The 26,607-nt window shown below is 45.6% G+C and overlaps 4 protein-coding genes across 7 annotated transcripts; 3 read left to right on the top strand and 1 right to left on the bottom strand.

Moving 5' to 3' along the window:
* Positions 1–417: 417 nt before the first annotated feature.
* On the top strand, positions 418–3,449 carry LOC4326641 (UBP1-associated protein 2C). Of its 3 annotated transcripts, none has more exons than XM_015763958.3 (2): positions 418–1,877; positions 3,179–3,449. In XM_015763958.3, exon 1 carries the CDS (start codon positions 533–535, stop codon positions 1,874–1,876), a length of 1,344 nt encoding a protein of 447 aa, XP_015619444.1. In that variant the 5' UTR covers positions 418–532; the 3' UTR covers position 1,877; positions 3,179–3,449. The 3 variants fall into 3 exon arrangements, with proteins under 3 accessions (XP_015619444.1, XP_015619449.1, XP_066167705.1); XM_015763963.3 differs by having other exon boundaries at positions 434–1,877; positions 3,163–3,449; XM_066311608.1 differs by lacking the exon at positions 3,179–3,449 and adding an exon at positions 2,390–2,481 and having other exon boundaries at positions 434–1,877.
* Positions 3,450–4,903: 1,454 nt separating this feature from the next.
* LOC4325328 (protein PMR5) lies at positions 4,904–8,567 on the bottom strand. The gene is made up of 4 exons (XM_015763949.3): positions 7,683–8,567; positions 5,639–5,820; positions 5,401–5,556; positions 4,904–5,320 (listed from the first exon to the last, which is right to left on the bottom strand). The coding sequence occupies exons 1-4, from the start codon at positions 8,445–8,447 to the stop codon at positions 4,984–4,986; spliced, it is 1,440 nt and encodes a 479-aa protein (XP_015619435.1). The 5' UTR covers positions 8,448–8,567; the 3' UTR covers positions 4,904–4,983.
* Positions 8,568–12,137: 3,570 nt separating this feature from the next.
* On the top strand, positions 12,138–18,471 carry LOC4325327 (uncharacterized protein YNL011C). The gene is made up of 13 exons (XM_015765755.3): positions 12,138–12,403; positions 13,365–13,481; positions 13,570–13,702; positions 13,831–13,927; positions 14,170–14,213; positions 14,441–14,597; positions 14,908–14,979; positions 15,416–15,499; positions 16,080–16,181; positions 16,401–16,448; positions 16,807–16,932; positions 17,155–17,247; positions 18,126–18,471. Exons 1-13 carry the CDS (start codon positions 12,193–12,195, stop codon positions 18,267–18,269), a joined length of 1,428 nt encoding a protein of 475 aa, XP_015621241.1. The 5' UTR covers positions 12,138–12,192; the 3' UTR covers positions 18,270–18,471.
* A 106-nt stretch (positions 18,472–18,577) lies between these two features.
* LOC107275306 (senescence-specific cysteine protease SAG39-like) lies at positions 18,578–21,317 on the top strand. 2 transcript variants are annotated; one of them, XM_066306002.1, is made up of 2 exons: positions 18,578–19,816; positions 20,487–21,317. In XM_066306002.1, the coding sequence occupies exons 1-2, from the start codon at positions 19,273–19,275 to the stop codon at positions 21,089–21,091; spliced, it is 1,149 nt and encodes a 382-aa protein (XP_066162099.1). In that variant the 5' UTR covers positions 18,578–19,272; the 3' UTR covers positions 21,092–21,317. The 2 variants fall into 2 exon arrangements, with proteins under 2 accessions (XP_066162099.1, XP_066162097.1); XM_066306000.1 differs by having other exon boundaries at positions 18,578–19,831.
* Positions 21,318–26,607: the final 5,290 nt, after the last annotated feature.

The following is a 26,607-nucleotide window of genomic DNA, read 5'->3' as shown; positions in this document are numbered from 1 at the left end:
AATTCAGATAAACAAACTTTATAAGTCAAATAAGGGTAAGAGCAAGTTTAACAGTATAGCCAACTACTAGCTCCAATTCATATATAGCCAATCTAATAGCTTATTCATACAATAGTTACATACTACACTATTAATATCTGGTCTCATCTGTCATATACTCACTGCATCTTGGAGTCCATGCTACAGCTGGCTATAAATCTGTAGCCCGCTGCTTTTCTCTCTTCTCATTTATTTTCTTAAAATATATTTATTTACAGCTAGCTTATAGTCTGCTATTGTACTTGCTATAACTATAATTCCTTTTTTAGACAAGTCATTGACGCGTCCGGCTTGGACACCACGGATGCCCGTGTCCAGAAATCCTGCGGCTGCCGGCCTGACCCGATAAAACCCCTCGACCGATCCCACCCCAACCCAACCCTTGTCGAATCCGAATCCTTCCCCCCCTCCCTCCTCCTCCTCCTCCTCTTCTCCCCCCGCGCCGCCAAGCCCTAGCTAGGGTTTTGCCCCCCCCCCCACCCTCCCCCCCCCCATGGATCCCTACCCCAAGAAGCGCAAGCCCGACGAGAACGGCGCGGCCGTGGCCTCCTCCCCGGCCGCGGGCGCCGCCGCGCTCGGCCTCACCCGCGACGACCTCCTCCGCCTCGTCGAGCCGCTCTCCCGGGACCAGCTCGCCGACATCGCCGCCACCGCCGCGCTCGCCTCGGGGGTGGCCCTCGACGCCGTGCGCGCCGCCGCCGACCGGGACCCGGCCCTCCGCAAGCTCTTCGTGCGGGGGCTCGGCTGGGAGACCAACTCCGACTCGCTCCGGGCCATCTTCTCCGCCTTCGGCGACCTCGAGGAGGCCGTCGTCATCACCGACAAGTCCACCGGCCGCTCCAAGGGCTACGGGTTCGTCACGTTCCGCCACGCCGACTCCGCCGTCCTCGCCCTCAAGGAGCCCTCGAAGAAGATCGACGGCCGCATGACCGTCACGCAGCTCGCCGCCGCCGGCGCGGCCGGGGGGGCGTCGGGCGGGGCCGCCGGCGCCGGTGGCGCCCCCGCGGCCGACGTCTCCCTCCGCAAGATCTTCGTCGGGAACGTCCCCGCCGACATGCCGTCGGAGCGCCTCCTTGCGCATTTCGCAGCCTATGGTGAGATTGAGGAGGGGCCTCTAGGGTTCGACAAGCAGACGGGCAAGTTCCGGGGCTTTGCCCTCTTTGTGTACAAGACACCCGAGGGTGCGCAGGCCTCGTTAGTGGACTCGGTGAAGGTGATTGACGGGCACCAGCTTGTCTGCAAGCTAGCGATCGAAGGGAAAAAGGGGAAGCAATCGCAGCAGCAGCAGCAGCAATCTGGACCTGGTGGGGCTCAGCCGCCCCAAATGCTCCAAGGCGGGCCGCCGGACATGCCGGGTTCAGGGCTTGGGCTTGGTGGACCACAAATGGGTGCGCAGTATGGTGGCCCTGGGAGTCTGTCTTCGTATGGTGCATTTGGGGGTGTAGGCGCTGGGCTAGGTGGTCCCAATCCGTATGCGAATTTGCCATCTTCCATGGGCGGCGGCGGAGCTGGGTTGGGTTCATTGGGCAATCAGATGCCTTCTGGGATGGGTGGTGCTGGGGCTGGTGCGTACGGGCCTGGGGGATTGGGTGGTGGTTCATTTGGGGGCTCATCCCAGTTTGGTGCTGGTGGGATGGGGGCTTATGGGGGTCTAGGCATGGGTGGAGCCTCATCACTGTACCGCATGCAACAGGGTTCGGGTGGGCTTCCTTCTGGCGGGTATGGTGAGGGTAACTACCCTCTTCCAGGGCCTGGTTTCCGGGGTCAGGAGGGTGGAATGTCACCTGGACCAGGTGGTAGAGCTCCTATGTACCCCAATGTGCCTCCTTATTTCTGAGGTAATTTTTTGCAACCCTTCCGTGTCTTGAATTTTGTACCTGATTCCCTTAGGCTTTTTACACCCAAATGCTTGATAATTGTCTTGTTATGTGGTTATGCCTGAACATTAACTTAATTTGTGTTTGAATTGTGATTGCTGCATGCTGTGTTTGCATTTATGTGAATGTGTATGTGACTGAAATAGTGATATGTAAGAAACTCTCACTGGTTACACACTGACAGTCTGTAGAGATATGGGGCAATAGAGTAGTGCAGAATTTATAGGATGCTACTTCTGACAATATAGGTTTAGTATGTTAATGTGCTCTAGTTGCTGATTACTTCGTTCTGTATATTTTTATGCTGAGAAATCTCTTTGGGTGTTCCTTGTTTTGGTAGCATCAAGGTTCAGTATAATACATTCATAGTAATATTACACACTCTTGATTGGTAAAATGTTGCTCTTGTTTGTTGTTGCAATAGTTGATTTCAGTGCCTGTGTTGCTTTTATTTGTTCATGTGTTTTTTGTAGTGTTGGACTCTAATTTGCATCCAAAGTGGACTGTCTTGTAATATTCAAGGTATTTGATTTCTTATAATGCTATATCATGCGTACCTGTGTGGTAATTTGCTTGGTCGGACAATGTTGCATTATATACTTGACCACATTTCTTTGAAAGGTTAAAGTGAAGGCAACTGTCTGAAATTTGAGGTTGATCTGCTATTTGAGTATATATAATAAAGTATGATCCTTTTGGCTTAAAACTGTTAATCCTGCCTGTTTGCAGTACATCATATGATTGTTCGTTCTTGGGTACTCTGGCCTGTGGATATTTTTTGTAGGTTACTCCTGAATATGTTTTCGCAATACAAGCACATTTAAAAATCCATTTGCCTGGTTTGCTGTTTGACGATATTCTACCTGTTTCATTTTTTGCCTTTTTTGCTTCATAATTGGCATGCAGCTTATTGTTTTACTCAAAACATTTGCAATTTTGAAGTTGCCATATTTTTATACAAGATAATAAGACTAATCAATATTCTCTATCATGAATCCTTTTTTTTTGTTATTTCTTTGTTATTTCTTTTTTTTTTTGTTATCAATATTTATGCATCTTTACTTCACTTGATATTTCTTCTCAAGTTTCAAAGTTGTGCTTGATGGCATTCCCCTTTAGGATTAGGCTTGTGATATTTGAGCTTGATGTATTAAGCAATACTATATCTTTTATTTTACTTTAAAGTTATATTATCTTAATTTTGTTTGTATATTTGTGAATTGGTGAACTATTGATTGAATTCCAGTGAATGTGTGAATCAGGTGTGTGACAACTCTTGGGAGCATATGCTTTGAATGGTTGTGCTGAATTCAGAAGTTGTCTGCTTACATGGATGTCTTGCATATTCTGGCTGCCTCTGATATGGAAATCAGTTTTTTGCTCTCAATTTTTCTGTTACAAGATAATTCAAGCTAGCTTAGTGTTTTCTGAGATCTCTTCATTAGACATGTACTTTCTCATAAATATGTGAGGTGTCGTTTCACATTGTTGTGTAATGCTCATTGTCTTATGATATCCAGTTACTTATGATTACATCTGGTGCTTGGTTTATTTGCGTGACATGTTATTTGGTGGCAACTTGATTGGCGAACCATTTGTTATCAATATGTGTCTGATGTTTTGTAATAGCTATATATAACAGCAGTTTTACTGAATGACTTCAGGATTTTTTTTTTATGGTTACCATCTGCAGATACGTGCAGATTTATTAGAAAACCTCCTGTATTTTGATATGACTATCTGCTGAGTTGGATCTTTAGTAAGAAAGAATCCATGTTGTACTTACCCACTTCCATCCCCAACTCTTGTACCTAGCATTTGTAGTTTCATCGAGCCATCCTTGTTGCTAGATACTTCATTTTGCTTGGAGTGAGAATTTCCTCTATGGTCAGACGCTATATGGTTCTGTTGTGCTCTTGTGATTTGGTTTTCAACATTTCTTGTGTATGTACATCTACATCATTACACGTTTTGCTTCTAGTGATTCTTTCTTAGATAGTTAGACTGTACTACGTTCTTTTGTTGTGCTCCTGCATCATTACACATTTTGCTTCGACTGATAATTTCTCATTTTGTCAGACTGTACTATATATGCTTGTACTGTGCTCTTGTGAGTTAGTTTTCAACATATGTTGTGTACTCCTACATAATTATACATTGCATGCGTTTGTTAGGAGTATTTTCAAGTGTACAATCACATGACTTGTTGCTGTTACGTGAGAGTTTGAACATTTTCTGCCATTGAGCTGAGGGGCATCTTTCTTAGGTCCTTTTCTTGGAGTGTAGCAGCTTGCTCCCCTTTTTTTGGGGGTCAAATTTGTGCTTTTGCATTCACTGAAATTATTTTGGCTTGCACTACTGCCTTTGCTATTCGCAATTGCAACTTCTGTATGCAATTCAATCACCATGATTTTGTTTAGATTCAAAAATTTTTCTTTAAACTTCCAACTTTTCTATCATATCAAATGTTTGGGCACATGCATAGAGCATTAAATGTGGACGAAAAAAAAAACAATTGCACAGTTTTATGTAAATCGCGAGACGAATCTTTTGAGCCTAATTACGCCATGATTTGACAATGTGATGCTACAGTAAACATTTGCTAATGACGGATTAATTAGGCTTAATAAATTCGTCTCGCAGTTTACAGGCGGAATCTGTAATTTGTTTTGTTATTAGTTTACGTTTGATACTTCAAATGTGTGTTCGTATACTTAAAAAAAATTGGCACGCGAACTAAATAATACTCATCGTATGAGAATGCTGCTCCATGTATTCATTGATTCTTGAATTTTGATTCTGTGATAATTAAATAATTGTAATGTGCTAGTTATCTATCATTGTGGCGCTGATTTGTTTTGTCCACGATTTTGGTGTACCTGTTTGCCGCTACAAACTTACGCAGTGTTGATTCCTGACACACTGACGGGCTTGTTTATTTCTCGTCGTATGAACTTGCATGCGTGATGCTGCCTATGCTGTGCTTGTTTAGTTTATCCTCAGCTGTGCCATTCATTACCAGGAATTGCAAAGCTGCAAAACTGTGTATTATCTCTTTTATCCTAAGCTAGTGTACATTAACTGGAGACCTCGCCAAGGAGGCAAGCAAGAGCAGGTTCCAGGTATCAGGCAGCCCCGGTAAGCACCAGTGGCTACAGTCAGCGTACACCAGCGGCTGTTGCCGCTGCTCCGTGCTCAGGGGCTTCCCTTCCCTGGTGATGGTGTACACCGACGGATGCGCGTCGACCCGGAGCTCGGAGAGGCGGGTGATGTTGAGGTACGTGACGGGCGTCCTCGTGCTCCGGATGTTCCTCTCGACGATGGACACCAGGCCCCTCGGGAACCATGGGACGATCTTCGTCTCGTCCGTGATTGGGGACGTCTGGTTGTAGCACCAGTTTTCGCTGCATTTGCAGGTGTTAGATCAGTCATCAGAGGTGTCCATTGTGGCTGGGTGCCGCGGGTGGTGCAAGTTAACTTTTACCTCTTGTGTTCTGGGGAGATGCTTCGGAAGAAGACCCTGGTCCTGGCCGAGTCCACGTTTTGGTCGACCCAGCTCGCCCATGTCCCAAGTGCCTGGTTGAACGCCTCCTCGCCTCCCATCTCGACCGGCTTCCCGTCCGCCTCCAGATGGTCCCACCTGCAGTAACACACTCGGCTTCACTGCCCTGCTGGAGAGAGAGAGAGCCAGAGAGGAGACGCTCTGGAGCGGAGTGGCTTACGCTCTGAGGTTGCCGGTGTGGGTCCACCAGTGGCCGGTGTTGAAGACGAGGACGTCGGCGCCGCGCAGCTTCTCCAGCGTAGCCGGGAGCTGGTCAAGCTTGAGCGCCCTCGTCCGGTCCTGCTTCGTCTCGAGCGTCACCAGGAACGGGCTCCAGAAGAACTCCACCGAGCAGTTGTAGTCCTGTGCATGTTTGAGTCACATATGTAATCAGAACTTTAGAAAGGTCCTGCTTGTCATTCGATGTACGGATTGATAACTAAACGAACACTGGTTAGTTGATACATAGCCCAAAGTTTTTTTTTTCAAACTTTCAACTTTCCATCACATCAAATCTTTCATACACACACAACTTTTCAGTCACATCGTCTCTAATTTTAACCAAATTCTAAACTTTGGGCCGAACTAAACACAGCCTATCTCAAATATATAGCTTTTAAATTGCCACCTAAAAGTTAGGGCCAGTTTGGTTTGGTGCTATACTAAAATCTTGGTAGTACCAAAGTTTAGGCAACTTTTAGCACTACCAAATTTGGATGGCCAAAACTTTTACTATCTAAAAGATGTGTTGTTAAAAATTTGACACCAAACCAAACAAATAGAAACACTATTGAAAATTGCCAATGAATTGGTAGGGCACAATTTGGAACCAAACCAAACTAGCCCTTAGTACATAACCTGACTTCCCAATTCATAACCTGACTTCCCAATTCACACACTAGTAGTTCAATCCGCTAATTTGATACTATTAACTTTCTCCCATCATGTCTCTCACTTTCATCTCCTTTCCTTGTTACTAATATGGTGTCAGTCTCAAAATAAGCGTAGTTTTGCATTCTTCATATTCAACGTTTAACCGTTAGTCTTATTTGAAATTTTTTTATAATTAATATTTTTATTGTTATTAGATGATAAAACATGAATAATACTTTGTGTAAATAATTTTTTTAACTTCTATAAATTTTTCTTATTTTTTAAATAAAATGGATGGTCAAACATTAGACACGGATACCTATAGCTGTACTTCTTTGACCATTCATCACTGTTCATGTCCAACGTTTGACCGTTCGTCTTATTTGAAATTTTTTAATGATTAATATTTTTATTGTTACTAGATGATAAAACATGAATAATACTTTATATGTGACTATTTTTTTTATAAATATTTTAAATAAGACGAGCAGCCAAATGTTAGATACGGATTCCCACGGCTGCACTAATTTTGGGACGGAGGGAGTACTTGGCAATTGGCATGCTATTCAACGTCAAGTGTCATCTTAGTTGGAGCATCAGAATTTTCCTAAGCATGTCCAGAATTTGTCTTATTTTCGGTTATTCACTTATGTCTATTTGATACCCGAGGGGGGTCGTAGACTGGTAGCGGATCGAAAATGATAATATAGAGGACATTAATACATGTTTCATACTATTGTTTCAACTTAAGTTGGGCTTCCCTTATCGCAAAGTGTAAACTATTTAACATTTACTGATAAAGTAAGGAAAATATGAAGGCCGTTGCATCTCATGGTTTAGTTTTGGATAGTGTTGCGTGTCATGCCTTGTAATAAGAAAACTCGGCCTGTACATATGCACTAATTCTGGGACGTTGTCCAAAGAAAAAACACCCCCGTAATTTCGCATGTACAGCCGACAGAGCATTCTTCGATTTGACTGATTTGTCCCGTAGGTCAACACTACCTCAACTCTGGCGACACAATCGCCAAAACTCATCGGCGGATTAAATCAATCGTGTAATATTCTCCCTCTAGTTTGTGTCTATTTCATACTACAAGTCGTTGGTTTTTTAAGTAAGTTTAATCAATTTTTTTAAAAAAATATAGCAACACTTTAAAATAAAATAAACATATTATCGAAATATAGTAAAAGTTAATTGTAGTGAAACTAATTTGGTTATATAAATGTTGCTAAATTTATCAAAAACTTAATTAAATTTTAAAATGTTAAAAAATTAAAATGATTTGTAATATAAAATCGAGGAAATAATATGAAATGGAGGGGTAGTAATTTGTTTGGCGTGCACGTACCATGGCGCGGAAGATCCTGTAGTCGGAGGCGACGTCGAGGACGCGCGACCGCGAGCGGTCGGGCACGGCGGTGTAGAGGAGGCAGGCGAGCGACTCCCACATGTTGCGGTTCAGCGAGTCGCCGACGAACACCACCCTCCGGTTCCGGCACTGCTCCAGCGCTAGCGCCAGCGCCGCCTCCCTACTCCCGCCGCCGCCGCCGCCGCCGCCGCCGCACCCTCGCGGCTCCCATCGCCACTGCTCGTACTCGGCGTCCGGCCGCCCGTTCCGCCGGCACGTCACCTGGTCGCTCAGGAACGGGCACTCCGCCGCCTCGTACAGCGGGTAGCCCCCCGCCGCCGCGCCGTCGCGCACCCACCGCCCCTGGAACAGGTCGCAGCTCTCCTCATCTCCTCCCTCCTCGGCGGCCGGCGAAGGCGCCGGCGCCGGTGCGGTGCTGATGGCATCATCGTCGTCCCCCTCCGCCCCCTCATCCCCGCCAAGATCAGGCGCGCGATCACGGGCACCGCCCGGCGACGCCGCTTGCGCCAGCTTGACGTACCTCTCCCACGGCGCCTCCCCGACCACCTCCCGCTGCTGCTGCGGCGCCGCGAAGAGCGGCCGGCGGAACGGGCGCGTCGAGCCGAGGAGGAGGAGGCCGGCGGAGACGACGAGGGAGAGGCAGAGGAGCGCGCAGAGCGAGGTGGCCAGCGCCCACCTCTGCCGCGACGCCGCCGCGACGGCGAGCGACGGCTTGTTCGCCATGGCGGCGGCGGAATGATCCATCGCTAACGACGAGAGTTTAATCCACAAAGAAGCACACAGGTCAACTGCTCAAAGCGAGGTAGTAATTATTAATTTGTAGGGTTAATTAGCTCGCCGGAGCACGGGATTAATCAAGGCGAGGAAAGCATGGAGGAGGAGGGGTTTTTGGTTTGGTTGCTTTCGGTGAGGAGAGGTTGGGTTTTTGGTTGGGTGTACACACTACACTTCACTTGGGACGCTGCTGTTTTCATGTGCACTTGAAAACAGTCACTGACTCGCTTCCTCTCCATGTACGCCGTGTTTAGTTCTAAATTTTTCTTCAAACTTCTAATTTTTCTATCACATCAAAACTTTTCTACACATACAAACTTTTAACTTTTCCGTCATATCGTTTCAATTTCAACCAAACTCATGTGAGTAGCAATTATACTGCCGCTGATGCTTAGTGGCAAGCAGTACAGTTTCACCAACTGTAATCATGAAGAACGTTATGTTTATGCCTTCCAGAGTGAAAACGAAGCAATTTTGATGCTAAAATTCCTACTATCAAATACGTGGAGTACTTTTAGGAAAAAAAAGGAGTATATATTTTTACCAGAATATTTATATCTTTCTCGTGTATCCAAATCAGTAATTATGGAGAGTTGGTGATGGATGATAATTGGATAGTTCAATTTGTATTCAAAGTTCGTGATCAAGTTGATGTGGCACGTGAATGCTTCTTGATTCGTTATTCTTCCGATCGATGCGACCAAAGTACATACACATAACATAAGCCTTGTGGTAGTACGTATGTAGGTGGACCTGCATCCATGAGTAGTAGTAGGGTAGTAGATGAGCTGTTGTTAGAGTAAAAATTAGAAAAAGCACACGCTTTTAGCCGTCAGCTGAATGGGCACAAGCCTTGTTAATCTTCACAACCTCCTTTTGCCATGGGCATTTTTCTCAATCATCATGAGACTCAGATCGACCACACTACTACCTCCGTCCCACAGTGGATGTCGTTTTAACTTTTTCTTATAACATTTGACCATTCGTTTTATTTAAAAAATTAGTGCAAATATAAAAAAAAGATAATCATACATAAAATATTTTTTGATAATAAAGCAAATCACAAACAAAATAAATAATAATTCTAAATTTTTTAATAAGATATATGATTAAATATTATAAATAAAACTCAAAGCGATAAGTAATATGAGACAGAGATAGTAGTAATTATCAGCGTGCCACGGTGTCTGTCTTTTTTCCGGGAGAGACAGAGGCCATCATCTGCATGTTTATAGCAATTAGCAAAGTCGAATGGTGAGAACAAACATAGTAACGGAGTCACGCGACGTGCACGTTGCACGCACGTACGGCGCGCGCGGCCATGATCAGCGAGCGATCGAGCGTGGCCGTCGCGTAAAGAATCGGTGAGATTTGCCGGCCTGGTTGCCTCGTCGATCTCGTCTGCGTACGCGCGTAACGTCGGGCAAAGCGAAGCTCGCGCTCGAGTAGTGGCTGCCCGGCCATCATGTCGGTCGATCATTCCATCGCCTTTGCCGCTTTGCGTAACTTATGTCTATTTAGCACAGCTGTAACTCCACCTTTATTTCTTCTGGAGTTGAAGTCCAGACGCTCTAGACAAAAAAGAGCGGAGCTAGATAGAGCGATTTCCACAACTTCATTATAGACATAACTTCTGGAACTCTTTACCGTGTTGGGCTTTCGAGTCATGGGGAGTTGGAATAAGTTCATATGAGGTCCCTTAACTTTACACTGAGTCCGATTTTCGTCCCTGAATCACAATACCAGATACCATGGGTCCCTCAACTGTCAAAACCGGTGTAGATGAGGTCCCTCAGCGGTTTAGATGGCAGTTTTGACTGATGTGGCGCTGATGTGGCTAATTTGACTTAGTCCTCATCGTATGTGGCGGTGATGTGGCACTTGGAAGCAAAATAAAAGGTCGGACCCACGTGTCAGTCATTAAAAATAGTGGGACCCACCCTGCTCTCTATCTCCCCAGCGCCGTCGTCCTTGTCCCTTCTCCCTCCCGGCATTCTTCATCCTTCCTCGAGCTCCCTAGCCGGCCGGCGAGCGCGCGGCGGCAGGCGAGAGAGCGGCGGCCGGAGCTGCATGACCTCGCCCCCCTCCCCCCTCCTCCGGCGCCGCTGCATCGATCTGCACGAGTTGCGGCGACGGCAAGCTCACAGCCACGGGACACGGTCAGCGTGGCGCTGACGGGGCCCGGGACTCGAGCTCGCAGTCGCAGCCGCTGCTGCCCACTTCCCCAATCCCCTCCATATGCGTCAAAGTTTTTGATATTCATGGCGTTCTGCTCTTGTTCTGGTGGATTGATTGATTGGTGTGCTTGTGCGGATGATTTGTGCGAAGGCGACGCGAAGAACGCCCACCTGATGTCTCTGGACGTCGCCTCGGAGAGGCTGCGGCTGTTCAAGGCCGACCTGCTTGACTACGGTAGCGTGGCGGCGGCCATCGCCGGCTGCGACGACGTCTTTCATGTGGCCTGCCCCGTGCTCCTCTCCGCCCCTAACCCAGGGGCACACATCTCTCTTTTTTCAGCAAAATAATTCCTTTTCTTCTCCATTGACTGGTTCAAACTGTAGACTGGTTACTGAAAATCGACAAAAATCAACAGTTTCTACTAAAAATGATTTGTCGAAACTATTGATTTCTCAACAACCAGTAGTAGCTGAAGTCTGCAGAGTTGTAATTAAATCGTCATGTTCTTGTAGCTAAATGAATTGATGTTGTTGTAGGTTCATACACTTGCTGCTGCTGTAACGGGCACGACGAATGTGTGGAAGGCTTGTTCAGAAGAAAGGTTGGGACTTGGTAAGGTTGTGGTGGTGTCATATGTCTCTGCTGCGATAGTAAATCCTAACTGGCCTGAAGGCAAAGCTGTAGATGAAGATTGCAACTCGTGCAGATCGATGCGGCGGCGTAGCAGGAGTCTTCGTCGGCGGCGGGGCCAAGGTCGTGCAGCTCTGGCCGCCGCTCCTTCCTCTCCCGTCATGCGCATGCCGGCCTACCCTCCCCGCCCGATGGCTGGCGCCCTCCGCACTTCTCCCCACGTGCGCCCTTCTCCCTCTCCATGCGCTCGCCGGCCGGCGAGGAAGGTCGAGGAAGGATGAAGAATGGCTGGGAGGGAGAAGGGAAAGGACGACGGCACGGTGGAGATAGAGAGCATGGTGGGACCCACTGACATGTGGGTCCACTATTTTTTAAACTGACACATGGGTCCCACCTTTTATTTTGCTTCCAAGTACCACGTCACCGCCATATAGGACTAGAACTAAGTCAAACTAGCCACGTCAGCGCCATATCAGTTAAAACCACCATCTAAACCGCTGAGGGACCTCATCTACACCGGTTTTGACAGTTGAGGGACCCATTGTATCTGGTATTGTGATTCAGGGACGAATATCGAACTCAGTGTAAAGTTAAGGGACCTTAGATGAACTTATTCCTGGGGAGTTTGCCCGCACGGGCCCGAAGCTGGTTGGAAAAAGCAGCATCGCCGACCGGCCCACAACATGTGACGCGACGGCGGCCCATGAGAGAAGCCGGAGCCCAAGCAAAAACCGCTTCTGCTCACTGGGTCCATGTTGTCAGCGACGCATGGGGCCCTCCGGCCTCCGCTGCCACGTGAGGTGCGCCCAATCCCCGGGGAGCTAGGAGCAAGGAGGCGCGCGGCGTTGGGGCAGTGGTACTCGGTGTGACCTGGTGGAGGCCGTGCTCTCCGCCTTTTGGCTGCTTGATGCGTCGCAGCCATCCGATGGCGCAATTGCTCGCCGCCGCCACCACCACCACCACGCCACCCTGCGGCGGCCTCCTAACCGCGCGGGCCTCCGCGTCCTCTCCCGGCTGCTTCCTCCGCGCGCTGCCGAGATCCCGCGCCATGGCCTCCGCCTCCGGAGCCGACGCTGCCGCTGCGGCGGTTGCTCCCCCGTCGCTGCTCGTCTTCTCAGGTGCGTCTTGCTCTCTCCCGCTCTCGCCAATTTGGATCGCTTGGAGCGTATGATAGTGCGTGCGCGGGCGCCGGGGGGTCTCGGTGATTTGCTGGGGATTCGATGCGTGCCCATACCTTGCTGCGAGTATGGGCACGCGTGATGGATTGGTCGAATTGGCGAGAGGAAGTTCCTGTGATTTGTGATTGGCTGTGATTTGGGCGATTCTGTGCATAATATTTTGTGTGTGACTGAGTATGCGAGTTTGGGAACAAAAATTGTCGAAATTACATTTGTGCATTTTTTTTCCTTACTCAAGCCATGGATCCTTCAGTACTATCTTACTATCTTACCCCTCCTTGGGATATGTATTTTGACGCAATGTGGCAATTTATGATTTGGTATGCTCAACTAGGATGATGGAAAGTGTCCAGTGCTTTATGTGCTCCTTTCTAGCTCACGTTTGGATGTTGAACTAATATGACAATTATGGCATGGATACATATGAACGCTGCTCCGATAGCCCTGGTTTATGTGTTGATAATTGGCACATCTTAAATTCTTGTGATAGCCATGTCTGAAATCCTGGATATTCTACCTGCGAAACGGAACACTAAATGGTGTTTGTCTTGGTAACACTAGGTTCTGCGAAAGCATATCTCCATGCAGCGCTGGATGAAAATAATGAAATGTCATTTAATTTCCATGTCAAAATTTTTTGTTTCATATATCCTGCTTGAATGATGGATTGCACAAACTATACCATGCTCCTAGAGTAGCTGTTTAAACAGTTCTATTTTCTTTCTTATGGATTATGCATTTTGCGACTTTGCGGGATTTCATAAATTGAAATTCGCTTGGCACTTGCAACCTTACCCTATCTGTGTAATGAACAGGTTTCCTTTTTTCCTTTTCTGGTTGGCACAGGAAGGGATGCACTAATGTCATTTACTTTTGTGTTCTAATATTTAACGCTATCCAGGAGGAACCGCTTTTAATGGTGTTGTAGAAGAGCTGAAGAAAGTGACGACTCGAGTTGCACATGTTCTTCCTGTTTCCGATGATGGTGGAAGCACAGCTGAGATTGTGCGAGTGCTTGGTAGGTTGAAATCTCTTGCCACACCACCTGCTACCTGAGATAACAATTTGTATAGTAATTGAAAATCCAACCTGTTCTTAAATGTTAGGTGGACCTGCTGTGGGTGACATTAGATCAAGATGCTTGAGATTGTCTGATGAAAGCACTTCAGAAGCCCTTTCTGTTCGGACATTGCTTGGGCACCGTTTGCCTCTTGATCCTTCAGAAGCAAAGCTTGAGTGGTAGCAATTAGTCTGTCTATTGCATATCAAAACTCACCTTTGTTCATTCAAACTGGATCAAGTAACTGGCTGATGTTTTTTATGTATGAAACAAGATGTGTGATGTTGTTAGGTTGTGTACTTGACAGGTACCAGATTGTAGAAGGAGAGCACGCTTTGTGGGATGGTGTCTCACAGCCATACAGAGAAACAATACGTGCCTTTTTAGTCTACTTCCATAATGAGGTCAGTTCCTCTGTAGTATTTTCTTTTCATAGCATATTTTTAATTTGCTTAAAGATTTTGCTTTGAAAATTTCAAATGAACAGTTTTCTGACTGGAGAACAGAAGAGAATATGATTTTTCGCCTCCCCCCCTTCTGTTTTCTTTTTTGCCAAGATTTATTTTCCTGGTATAGAGGGCAGTCTGATGATCAAGCAGTCGTTCCTTGCCCATGACATATAATTGCAGTCGTTTCGTTTGTGCAGATACTTCGACGGTCAGCTGAAATGTTTTGCTTCACCAATGGCAGGTGATTCTTTTAAGGTGAAATTTGCAGTAAATCATATTCTTGTGATTGCTTTTAACATGTCACCCGTTGGTCTCTTGCCACTTCTCAATTCGATGGCGTGACAGGGATGTCCTTTGTGGCAATACTTATTTCTTGGTATTGGGGCATTTTTTGTGGTCACAACTCATAATAACAATACTCCCATCTTGCCTACATCTGTTATTGACTACAGCTTTTTATTCTTGCAGCATTGGGAATTTCTTTTTTGCTGGGGCACGCATATTCTTCCAGTCTCTGGATGCTGCGATTTTCTTGTTCTCACGTGTGTCACAGATCCCTGCTGAAAGTCTTGTTCTTCCAGTGATATCCACAAATGACAGGCTTACACTGGGATGCGAACTATGGGTAACATCACTTATCAGTATTTTAGTTGCACAATAAAAAAACCAGTAGATTCATTTTTCGGACTGCTCTGGTGATCTGGTCTTCTTGTTCTTATGTTGGTTAATTTTATTGCTTCCATTTATTTATTTATTTATTTTGTTATTTCACTGATAGTTTAATTAGCCCCCCTTATAAACTTTCTTTAATTATTCCAACTTGCTTCTGAAAACTGGCATGATTGTCTTTGTTTTACAATGTTACTCCTATTATTACAAACATTCCCTTACTACAAAATCACATATAATCATCTTGGACATTATTCCATTTTCAGGATGGAACTATCATCCGAGGTCAAAATGAAATATCACATCCAAGCAATGGACGTAAAGAAGTTGTTAACAAGGTACTCCAGTCTATAAATCATTTCAGCATACTCCCAATAGTAGTTAATATGATCTATGTAACATCATTGCGATGAAGGCTCCAAAGCATTTCTGGGGCCACTTCAATATGTTCTATGGAACAACTTTTTTATGTTTTATCTTATAAAAGAAGCTATAGAAGAAAAAAAAATGTTACTCCTACCTTTAAAATTGTGTTGCCATATCCTTCTCTGGTGGACTGATATTTACAATTGTGCAAACTCCATTTCGTTATGACAATATCGGCTATTTTTGCTTCATTTCCGTTTTTGTTCATGGCATGGTTGTCATTGATTCACATGTTATCTTGAATCTATGTTTTTCTCCTTTTTACCTGGGCATGCTTGTTGATTTCTTATAATATTTGTTTATCTGTCACTGATTTATTTTTTATTTTGCTTTTTATTTTTGGAAAAGGATTGTAATTCATGTAGTGCACTTCCTTCAAGGATTAAGCGTGTCTTTTACATGTCAAGTGAAGGCAGCAACCTGTTGCATGAGGTTAGTACATTCATTTTATCGTAACCACCTAGACTGAACCTTTCATTGCACATCTATCATGAATTCTTGGTTGGGTAAGACTTTGATTTTTGTTAAAACAAAAGCTACTAGTCCCTCTAAGAATTGATTCAGCCTTTCTACTTTAATTTCTCAGCGTAAAATTTTTTTCTTGAATACCACACATCTTCATGTTCTTAATAATGATCATGATATAATAATCAGAAAATGTAGTCTATATTTCCATTTATCATGCTTATCTAATCAGTCTCATGGTGTTACTTACAACATTGTGAACTATACCATTCATCAATAGTGGGTTTTTAGCTCTTGGTTAACTTAATTCTTTAAAGAGTACGCTTACTCCTTCTAAGCTTAGTAGGCATGAGAAGGGACAACTCCTTCATATAGTAGGCTGTTATGTTTTGTGAATATCATGGGCTTAAAAGGGTGTGCACTTATAACCATGTAAGCATATTGGGATGACATGTATCAAATTAGCCACTTCACAACAGTATATATGTAAACAACCCTTTTTTATGTTTTAAAACTCCTAACTGTTCCTACTAACCTTGCAATGCAGGTATTTCCTGAAGCTAACCGTACAGTTTTGGAGCAGTTAAGTAAGGTGGACTGCATTGTATATGCTATGGGATCACTCTTTACATCAGTCTGTCCATCATTGGTAACCATGCTGCTCTATTTTTTGTTTGTACATAATTGTATTGACTTGATGGTCTTAAGTCTTAACATGATATCAGATATGTTCATTTTTATACTACATGCAGTACTAAGCAAACATGGGTGCCGTGCACATCTGATTACTGATACTGACTTTAAGCTTTTTTACCTGTGCCTGTTTTCCACATCAGCTTGTCTTCTTCTGAAATTTAAGGCTGTGCAGGTATTGCGTGGCATTGGTGAAACTATAGCATCAAGATCCATTCCGAAGGTAGTCATGTTAAAAAAATATTGTCTTGTTTTCATATGCTTTAATACAATGTTCTGTATTTGTGTTGATTCATTTTTTCTTGATTCCATCATGTAAATAAAAGCATTACTAAGACCTGACATTCTTGTTAAACCATATTGACTTGCTTCATGCTCTTGATTTCATTATGCTAGAATGGGTTTAATAGCAACCTAGAATAGTGGATTCACCTCCATAGTAGTGGACTCATGGGGTTATTTGATGTGTGAAGGGAGTTTTTCTTCACATAAAATGTTGTTTTTCTTGGTTTTTAGCCCCTTGGTTGATCATGCTTGTGGCTATTGGTGCTTTTGTCTAAAATTATTTATTCTGAATCTAGGTACTTCTTTTGAATGGGTCGCATGACAGAGAAACAACTGGGTTGCCTGCTTCTGGCTTTGTGACTGCCATTACTGATTCTCTAAACCGTACATATGGATATCCTGACAAAAGTCTAAAGAATCTTGTAAGTTCGGTGACTGTGCCTTTGAACAGATTTTCAGCTAATGATTGGAGGAATTATGCATCATATCATTTACTAGCTTTAGAGGATGGGAATATCCCACAGATCAGCGTCCCCTGGTCCACATCTTGAATGATTCAGTTAAAGATGTACATATGCCCCTGCCCCTTAACATTATCTGTGTGAAGATTTTCCATCTGACAGCTTCTTTTTCATTTTGTGCAGCCCAAAGACTATGTGAATGCTTTATTGGTACCAAAAGGAGGCCAAATTCCTTTGGATATAAAAAACTTGTCTTCTAAAGGAATCTTTCATGTGGTAAGTGTTTGTGTTTGCTAAAACAGTGATCATTAAGTGTAAAATGTGTGGAAAAATGTTATAGTTATCCATCGAGTCCTTAACTGTGTAATATTTTCGAGAATGGATAGAAAATCCAGCCTCTATATCCATGAATGGATATATACAGCCAAAGGTTACATGAATACTTAGATTCTAGGTCTTTTACTGAGAAACAATCACGAAAAAGAAAATGAATGGTCGAGATGCTCCGAAATTTTAACGCTTCTTTCCTAGTTGGCTTTTCTGTGTGCGATACCATGTTACTTCCGTCATTTCATCCCCAATGAAAGAGGATATCTAGCATCAGCTTATTAATTACTACTACCTCCGTTTCAGGTTATAAGACGTTTTGACTTTGGTCAAAGTACTGTTTCAAGTTTAACTAAATTTGTAGAAAAAAATAAAAATATTTTCAACCCAAGACAAATTTGTTATGAAAATATATTCAATTATTGATTTAATAAAACTAATTTGGTACTATAAATATTACTAATTTTGTCTATAAACTTAGTTAAACTTGAAGTAGTTTGACTTCGACTAAAGTCAAAACGTCTTATAACCTGAAACGGAGGGAGTACATGATAAAACTACAATAATTGCAGATTTTGCACGGTGGGTCACATTGAGCTCTGTAGCCTTGGTTAAACAAGCTTACTTTTGCATACTTAGGCATTTATCCATTACATGTTAGAAAAAAGGCACACTGTTATTTACACAAGATAAATATGAAAACTCAATGTGTAGGTCGGTATTCCAGAAGTACGCGATACTGGTCCACGTTCTTCTGTATTGTAGCTTGTGCATAAACAGTATTGAGATTGTCGTTTTAATGTGCTAACTTATGAAGTATATTGCAGGTTACTGTGGACTCTATACACGATGGAAAGACGGGCATTATTTTTGATCCGCATTCATTGATTCAAGCCCTGACCAGTCTAATATCGGATAGGCGTTTCGTGGAACCTGATCTTCTAACAGAAAATGTAGAGTCTGTATGCTGAAATCTCAGTTCTCAAATGTTAGGTATATATCTCGCTCCTATTTTTTCCCTGTTCAATACATTGTATGGGGAAACTGTAGCATCAGTTGCCCACTTGCACTTCGTCAGCTAGCTTCATTGCTTCATTCATTGAAAACAAAATATACAAAAACAATTGTGCTCATAGTTTAATTTCACCATCGAATCAGATTTCAGTTCTTTTATTTCTTGTGTTATTCAAGGCGATGATAATCTCCCCTGTTCTTTTGTGCTGAGTGGCTGAATGAATAACTAAATGATCTGTGATAATTATTTGAAGGTACGTACGAACGAATTAAATATTATAAAGTTGATAAAAAATAAATTGTAGTATTCTAAGAAATCTATATATAGATTTATTATTATTATTTTGTGTGTGTGTGTAAAAATCGTACCCTTCGGGAGCTCGGGAAGCCCGGGTATTCTTTATTCCATTTCTCTCTAAAAAAACAGGGCCTTACAGTTGAACAAGTAAAACCGGAGGGGTCAAACGACGTCAATGGAGGAGCGATGCGAGACGGGAACCCCACGCGTACGCAGCAGTCGGGGATACGGCCGGCACTAGTCGCTTCCGTCCATTGGCGCTACCCTACCGGGACGGAAACGGCATGGAGCTCGAGAATCAAGATGGCTACAAAGAAGAAAAAAAGAGGAAAAAAACAGAGAGATCGATCGGGCCAGCCAGCAACGTTCCCTCGGTCATCGGTACGATTCAGAGCGTGTGTGTTCAGTTCGGCTTCATCTTCAATTTTGTATGTACCAGTTTGGTCCGGCTCAATTGGCCACAAATTATGAAATTGGTTAATGCACAACACACGAGTACGGTACACACGCACACACCAATTAAATCGAGCAAGGCTTTACCATTACGACCTTGACCATGATGGACAGCGAGAGGCGACGACCTTTGCTTGACTTCTTCACTGACCCATGGTTGGAGCTCGCCTACCCAATCTCCTATATATAAAAAGCTAGAGCTACCCTGCATGCATGCACAGCACAGCCCAAGCGAACCAGCAGTCCAGTCCAGCACGGGCGCACGCTCAAGGACACCCAGTGTACGACGAGAGATGGCCTCTGCTCGCCGCTGGCTCTGCCTGATACTCGCCGCCGCGGCGGCGGCGGCGGCGTCGGGTGCTCCAGCTCCGGAGGACGACCCGGGCATGCCGATGGCGGCGCGGCACCGGTGCTGGATGGCGAGGGTGGGGCGCACGTACGCGGACGCCGCGGAGAAGGCGCGCCGCTTCGAGGTGTTCCGCGCCAACGCGGAGCGGATCGACGCCGCCAACCGCGCCGGTGACCTCACCTACACCCTGGGGCTCACCCCGTTCGCCGACCTCACCGCCGACGAGTTCCGCGCCAGGCACCTCATGCCCGACGCTGACGTCGACGAGCCGGCGACCGCGAGGGTGTTGTTCGAGCAGGAGGAGAAGGCGGCGAAGCAGCATCTCCCTCCCTCACGCCCGCCTGCGGTGTGGGGCAGCAAGGACTGGCGTGACCTCGGCGCCGTCACCCCTGTCCAGGATCAAGGCAAGAATAATTGCAGTAAGCACCAATTAAACTGTTTTATTAATAATAAAAATGGATTATATCTTCTGTCTCAGTGAGTACGCAGCCAAAAAAAAGTCGTAGAAACCAAAAAAAAAGTCTTTGAAGTAAAAAGAAAGGAATAAACAAAATGATGTGATAGAAAAGACCCCAACTTTTGCAATGAAAATATTAACTGAAAGGGAAACTCTTTTAAGCATTTAGGTGGACGTCTACTGGTTTCTTACATCCCAACTAAATGTTAGTATGATTTTTTTTTAAAAAAACTGATAAGACATATTAATAATATATCGCTCCATAAACATGTAAGTTAGAATTAAATTTTTATAAATTATAAAAAAAAAGAAATTTGACTATTGGATGTACATATACTGGAGTTTAATTTGTTATTTTTATTATAATTTATAGAAGTCGAATTTAAATTTGCATGTTTGTAAAGTGATATACTACCTATTAATCTATTTTATTATTTTTTAAATTTTTTTTAATAATCATTTGATTGGCATGCATGAATCACCCAAGAGATTTACAACCCATCTTCCAACCGAATTACGTTTCCAGAATCACATAAATCTTGCATCTTCATCATGTCGTTCATGGCGGCCGGGGTGATATGAATCTATGATGTGTCGTGTGTGTGTGTGTGGTGCAGACAGCTGCTGGGCGTTCGCGGTGGTGGCGGCGACGGAGGGGCTGATCAAGATCGAGACCGGCAACGTGACGCCGTTGTCGGCGCAGCAGGTGCTGGACTGCACCGGCGGGGACAACACGTGCAAGGGAGGCCACATCCACGAGGCCCTGCGCTACATCGCCACCGCCAGCGCCGGCGGCCGGCTGAGCACGGACAAGAGCTACCGGCCGTACGACGGGGAGAAGGGCACCTGCGCCGCCGGCTCCGGCTCCGCGTCGTCCTCGTCCGTCGCCGTCGTCATCCGCGGCGTGCAGAAGGTGACGCCGCACGACAAGGACGCGCTGCGCGCCGCCGTGGAGAGGCAGCCCGTGGCGGCGGACATGGACTCGAGCGACCCAGAGTTCAGGGGATTCAAGGGAGGACGCGTGTACCGCGGCAGCGCTGGCTGCGGGAAGAAGCGGAACCACGCGGTGGCGGTGGTCGGGTACGGGACGGCGAGCGACGGCACGCCGTACTGGCTGCTCAAGAACTCGTGGGCCACCGACTGGGGGGAGAACGGCTACATGCGCATCGCCGTCGACGCCGACTGCGGCGTCTCCAGCCGCCCCGCCTACCCCTTCGTCTAATAACTAAGGATACCGTGCGTCGATCGCTGTCGCGTTTCCTTCCTCGTTTCGTACTAAGTTACCGTAATTTCGTCCATTATATTCGTATACATGCTTGAAATTCGGAAGCATGTATATAAGAGTATATCGTAGAGTCAATAACCCATTTGTACTAAGCAAGTGTATGTATATGCATGCGTTGTATCCTTCTTTTTTCCTTGAATACATATCACAGACATTCATGATGCGTAGTGGTAGTAGATTATGCCGCGCTTCTTGCATGTGTACAAAACTGTAACGTGTTAGCCCCAACAGACATTCCAACTCATCTGGACAGTCCCGTCCGTCCCGTGTGGCGTGTGCTCCTGAACGACTGCAACCTTAATTGCCGGCCACAGACGGCCGGGGCTCATTGGAGGAGGATCAGGGGCCAAAAATTAGCGAGGCCCACTACTATTGGAAAAGGCTAAGTACATTTTACGTTCCTCAACTATGGGCTGCGTTATTTGTGACCCTCAACTGTAAAACCAGCTATTGAGTGCTCCCTGTCTTATAAACCAATGCAAATTGAGTCATTCAATAGTATTGATTGTGGTTTTGGTTGACGTGACATCCTAGATAGAAAAAGAAGAAAATAAGAAACGCATTAGAACCTGGCTACCCCACCTTCCTCTTATCTTCACCCCCCCTCTCTCTCTCTCTCTCATTGTGGCTCGCCAGCGGCTGCACCCATGGGAGCTCGATTGAGGAAGGCTGCACCAAATGGAGGAAGGCTGCGAAGACATAGGAGCTCAAAGAGGCTAGCGAGAAGGGAGCTCGATTGAGTAGACACTCACCATGCCATCCCTCGTCTCCCCCATCTCCATCGCCATGTGCGCAAGGAACTTGAAGCTCTTGATAGCCACATCCCATCAGCACGATGACAGACTTCAAGTGGCCACTTGCCCTCTCATGATGTTGACGTCGAAGGCAAAGAGGTTGAAGAGGATGAGAAGGGTGTAGTGCTTGCTGAAGCTAGACGAAGTCAGATGTAGAGAGGAAAGCAAGGAGCAGCAGAAGAAGCTTAGCCTCCAATTTAGAGAAGCAGCCATGTGCGCCGCCGCATTCGTAGGGAGTGGAACAGGAGACCAAGAAGCAACATGACGGCAATCGAAAAGCAGCCACATCCACCACACCACATCGTTGACTACCACGAAGCATGATCTACGAGTCGTCCAGATCAGGGTCTGCATCCATGGCTTGCTTGAGGATGCCACCGCCGCTCCATGTAGGCAACCACTTGCATAGGAGAAGCTCGTCGGTAGTTGGGATTAGGAATGTAGAGTCGTGGGGTGAAGCAGCAACACCTATGGAGGCCATGATAGGGAGCTTCTACCTGCTGATGGGAGGTGGCTAGCGGCTAAGGAGCTCAAGCACCCAAAAGCCGCCACCACCACCGGCGCCACGCAAGAGTACTAGACGACTGGTGTAGGAGAGGGTGGTGGTCTTCGGCTGGTGGGGCGGTGGAATTGAGGATGGGTGAGGTGGTGGAATTGAGGGGATGTGCAGTGGTCCAAACAACTGGCGGAGAGAGGAGGAGACATCTGCATGTAAATGGAGAAAGAGGGGAAGAGAGGAGAGGGAAAAGGGAAGAGAGATGGGTATGCCACTGACAGATGGGACCCACTAACTATTTTAAATTCTAGGCAAATTTTGCTATACGACACCGTGACTTCGCGTTTTAGCTGTCGGACACCGCATGCATTAAAGTAATAATTTCCGGTTGAAGAGGAGAGAGAAATCGTGTGAAATATCAAAAATGCCCTTGGGCCCACATGTCAACTCTCCTATCTATCCTCTCTCTATCACTCATCTTCTCTCTCTATCCCACATGTTAGCGACGATGGTGGGCAGGCGAGGTCCAGTGGCGGTGGTGGCAGAGGCAGAGGCGTGAGGGCAAGGGCAGAGCGGACGCGACCAGCGATGTGCAGAGGAGCGCCGGCGCTGGCCGGACAGCGGGCGAGGTTCGGCGGTGGCATCTGCGTGTGGAGGAGCGGCGTCGTGGTTGGACGACAACGGCTGCAGCGCGCGGAGTGAGGAGCCGTCGCCCACGCAGAGTGAGGAGGGAGGGGCGCCGTCGATGGTCGACGCCGCTGTCTGGGCGTGCCGTTGGCCGGAGCCGTCGTCCTCCCGTCGCCACGGCCACTCCTCCCTCGCCCTCACGCCACCGCCAGACCTTGCCTAACCGCCGTCGTCACTGACATGTGGGATAGAGAGAGAAGTGAAGGAGGGGATATAGAGAGAAGAGAGATAGGAGAGCTGATATATTGGCCCTATTACTGACATTTCATGTGATTTCTCTCTCCTCTCTAACAGGAAATTATTACTTTAATACGTGCGGTGTCGACCAGCAAATATTCAACTTTTGAGAATGTCTTCCCCAAAAATCACTTCGTGCGGTATCTTATAGCTAAAACCGTAAATTCATGACGTACTTTAGCAAAATTTGCCTAAATTTTATAATGGTAATGCTACGTAAGCGTCCCGTAGACACCATGTTAGATGAAAATCAGATTAACATGCCACGTAGGACGAATCATCCAATTCCAAACCATCGAGACTCGAGAGATTCAATTTATACTGGTGTGATAGTCGGGGACGTAAAGTGGATATACCCTCGTCCCCTGTCATTTGCCTATTTTGATCCGCTCAGCCACTTCTCCATCACCCGCGCCACGCATGTGCCACATGTGCCACTCGCGCATGCAAGTGGCGCTGCTCCTTTGCACCCATGCATGCAGGCCGGAGCGAGCAGTAGTAGTAGTTAGTTATTGCAAGCAACCTCAGCGATCGCATTCGCACGCCGAGTTTTCTTCCAATATCAGGACAACAACTCGTCCACCCTGCCCATTCGCTCGCTCGCTCGCCGTGCGTAGCTAGCTGCTAGTAGCTCGTTTCATCACGTTGCATTTGCGCCCGATCGAGCGGGCCGGAGCGCGCGTGCCGCCGGTGCCGGCGTGCGCGCCGTCGTCGGGACGGGCCGTGGTTCGATGCACGCCGCCGTGCCGTCACTTGCGAGAGTGGCAGACAGGGACGGCCGGGGCATGCGCAGCGGCAGCTAGCCCATATATGAACGGAGCCCACAACCCAGCATAGTAGTATAATGTAATGTGCCCGCCGCCAAGGAGGAGTGTCATCAGGATTGATCAGGCTAGCAATAATAATGTACAAATGGACTACGCGCGCGCATGCTTAGTCAGGATGGGGATGCATCGATCTGGTGCAAGCAAACGCTGAAACGCAGGAGTGCATCTTCCTATCACCTTAATTGATTGTTACTCCTTTGCTATTCGTCAGGTGACATCGTTTTCAAATTTCTATACTGGGGGAGGCGGGAATAGGGCAGAGGGAGGGGTATTGCGGACTCGGTGCCGGTGAACCGGCTGGCTTATTTTTATTAGGGTTTTAGGATTGAAGGTGGGAGGGGGTTTGGGAGGCGGAGAGGGCGATTTAAATAAGTGTTAAGGGTGGTGAAAACCAGCGGCGGACGTTAAGGTGCCGGGGCCATGAGAATAGAGGAGGGTGATGAGCGGGGTTTACAGCGGATCTAGCGGTGTGAGCCGCCGGAGATAGGGATGAGAGGCATGGCCGGAGAAAGGCACCATAGTTTATACAGTGTTTATGGATCTAATCTTGGGGGAAGGGGGAAAGGAGGAGGGAAGTGGCCAGGAAGGTGCGACTGATTGGCCTTGCCGCTAATGTCGATAAGGTGGACGGAGGTGGCGACGGTTGGGTATGGAGGAAACGATGAGAGAGGTGGAGTTTTGGTAATAACGCTTAACATGAATGTTGAATCAATTTGAATTGTTAAAAAAATTGATTTATGTTGAAGGAAGAAATTCGTCGGCTGATATATAGTACTCTTTGTACTAAAATATAGTTAACTTCATATAAAAAAATATAGTTAAATATATGTTATTTTTAAAGTAGCTATTTACTACTCCACCTTCGTCTCAAAATATATTTTTTTTCTATGAATGTTTATGTTTTAGGACGGATGAAGTATATCTTTTATAGAAAGGGGTAAGCCTCTAATTGTTGTTATCAGTGTAATAGCCATATAGGGATGGGATGGAATAATCGTGCTGAGCCTGAGATTGAAACCGGCCGTCCACATCAATGGGATCACATCTGTCACCATCGACGGCCGATATATTGTTGCTTCTTCCATCCTCATGGTGACAATAACATGCACTGTGTAGTTTGCCACTCATGGTGATAACGAGATGCATTGTTTAGATCGCTGGCTAAAAAAAATCTACGCCGATTTTTGGAGTCGGTAATGATCTTGGCCGTGCAGGTTACTGGACTGATTGACGGCCGTGTGCATGCCATCTAAATGATTATGAGTATGAGGATGGATTCTAATCTCTCGGGTGGACGTCCACCCGTTTCTTGCATACCACCTAAATGATTATGAAAAAATTTCAAAAAAATTCACAAGATAGGTTAATATGTAATATATCACTTTACAAACATGCAAGTTCAAATTCGACTTTTACAAGTTGTAACAAAAATAACAAATCAAACTCTAACTAGTATACGTATATTCACAGTCAAATTTATTATTTTTGTTACAATTCGTAGAAGTCGAATTTGAACTTGCATGTTTGTGAAGTGATATATTACATATTAACCTATTATGTCAATTTTTTTGAAAATTTTTCATAACCATTTAGATGACATGCAATAAACGGATGAACATCCACCCGAGTGTTTAAAAGAGTTTCCCCGGTGTGCATGTATGGTTGAAGTTGGAGTATTGTGCGTCGGGATAATGGGATTTTTTCGATCGGTTGATTGGCTCCGGCGCTGGTCGGCTTTGTTGCTCCGCTGCCTGCTTGCTTACGGTATGCGTCCCACTTCCTAAGATAGAATCAACTAATCCTTTCTGATAATATATATTAATACTTCTTTTTGCAATTGGAGACACTTCGTCAGATGCATGGTGTTTCTTCCTTGCCGAGAATCAATGATCATTTGAGATGTTCCATCACTAATTGCAACATTTGAGATGCTTTAACCAGATGCAAAACTCAAAAATATACTAATGCAACATTAAAAAAACCAATACGTACGAGAAACAATCAACAACATGAAGAAAAAGAATTATTGACAATCAACTTCAATATGGTGAGCGCACGCCTTTAATGCGACAATACATATCATTTGCAAGTACAACAATATGTAAAAAAAAAGAATATAATAAGATGAAACAAGATAAACAATGAATTGTAACAGTATCTAAAAAAACTGTTCAACATAATCCTACCAGTCTAGATTAGCCTTCTTCCTCTACTCAGAGTGGCCAGATCCGCTTTCTTCCTCTACTCTCTAGTGGCTAGATCTAGGCTCCTCATGAAAAACAAGTAGGATTCCTCACTTTGGGTAACCACTCTACTCTCGGACAAACATAGTGAGGGCCGAGGACTTGGAAGATTTGGAAGGCGGAGGTGCAGCCCACCTATGAGTAAGCAAAAGTGTGCGGCCCTCCTATG

Source organism: Oryza sativa, chromosome 1 (genome assembly GCF_034140825.1).
Source record: "Oryza sativa Japonica Group chromosome 1, ASM3414082v1".
NCBI lineage: Eukaryota > Viridiplantae > Streptophyta > Magnoliopsida > Poales > Poaceae > Oryza > Oryza sativa.
The sequence above is the reverse complement of the archived record's forward strand: the minus strand, read 5'-3'. Positions and strand labels throughout refer to the sequence as shown.

Bases quoted from the DNA above. Each gene is read 5' to 3' on its own strand.
- LOC4326641 (XM_015763958.3), top strand. From the start codon at position 533: ATGGATCCCTACCCCAAGAAGCGCAAGCCCGACGAGAACGGCGCGGCC.
- LOC4325328 (XM_015763949.3), bottom strand. From the start codon at position 8,447: ATGGATCATTCCGCCGCCGCCATGGCGAACAAGCCGTCGCTCGCCGTC. The intron at 5,557-5,638 runs GTAAGCCACTCC...GTGTTACTGCAG, and splicing joins CACACCGGCAACCTCAGAGC to GTGGGACCATCTGGAGGCGG. The intron at 5,321-5,400 runs GTAAAAGTTAAC...CTGCAAATGCAG, and splicing joins ATCTCCCCAGAACACAAGAG to CGAAAACTGGTGCTACAACC.
- LOC4325327 (XM_015765755.3), top strand. From the start codon at position 12,193: ATGCGTCGCAGCCATCCGATGGCGCAATTGCTCGCCGCCGCCACCACC. The intron at 14,214-14,440 runs GTGATTCTTTTA...TTATTCTTGCAG, and splicing joins TTTTGCTTCACCAATGGCAG to CATTGGGAATTTCTTTTTTG. The intron at 17,248-18,125 runs GTAAGTGTTTGT...AGTATATTGCAG, and splicing joins CTAAAGGAATCTTTCATGTG to GTTACTGTGGACTCTATACA.
- LOC107275306 (XM_066306000.1), top strand. From the start codon at position 19,273: ATGCATGCACAGCACAGCCCAAGCGAACCAGCAGTCCAGTCCAGCACG. The intron at 19,832-20,486 runs GTAAGCACCAAT...TGTGTGGTGCAG, and splicing joins TCAAGGCAAGAATAATTGCA to ACAGCTGCTGGGCGTTCGCG.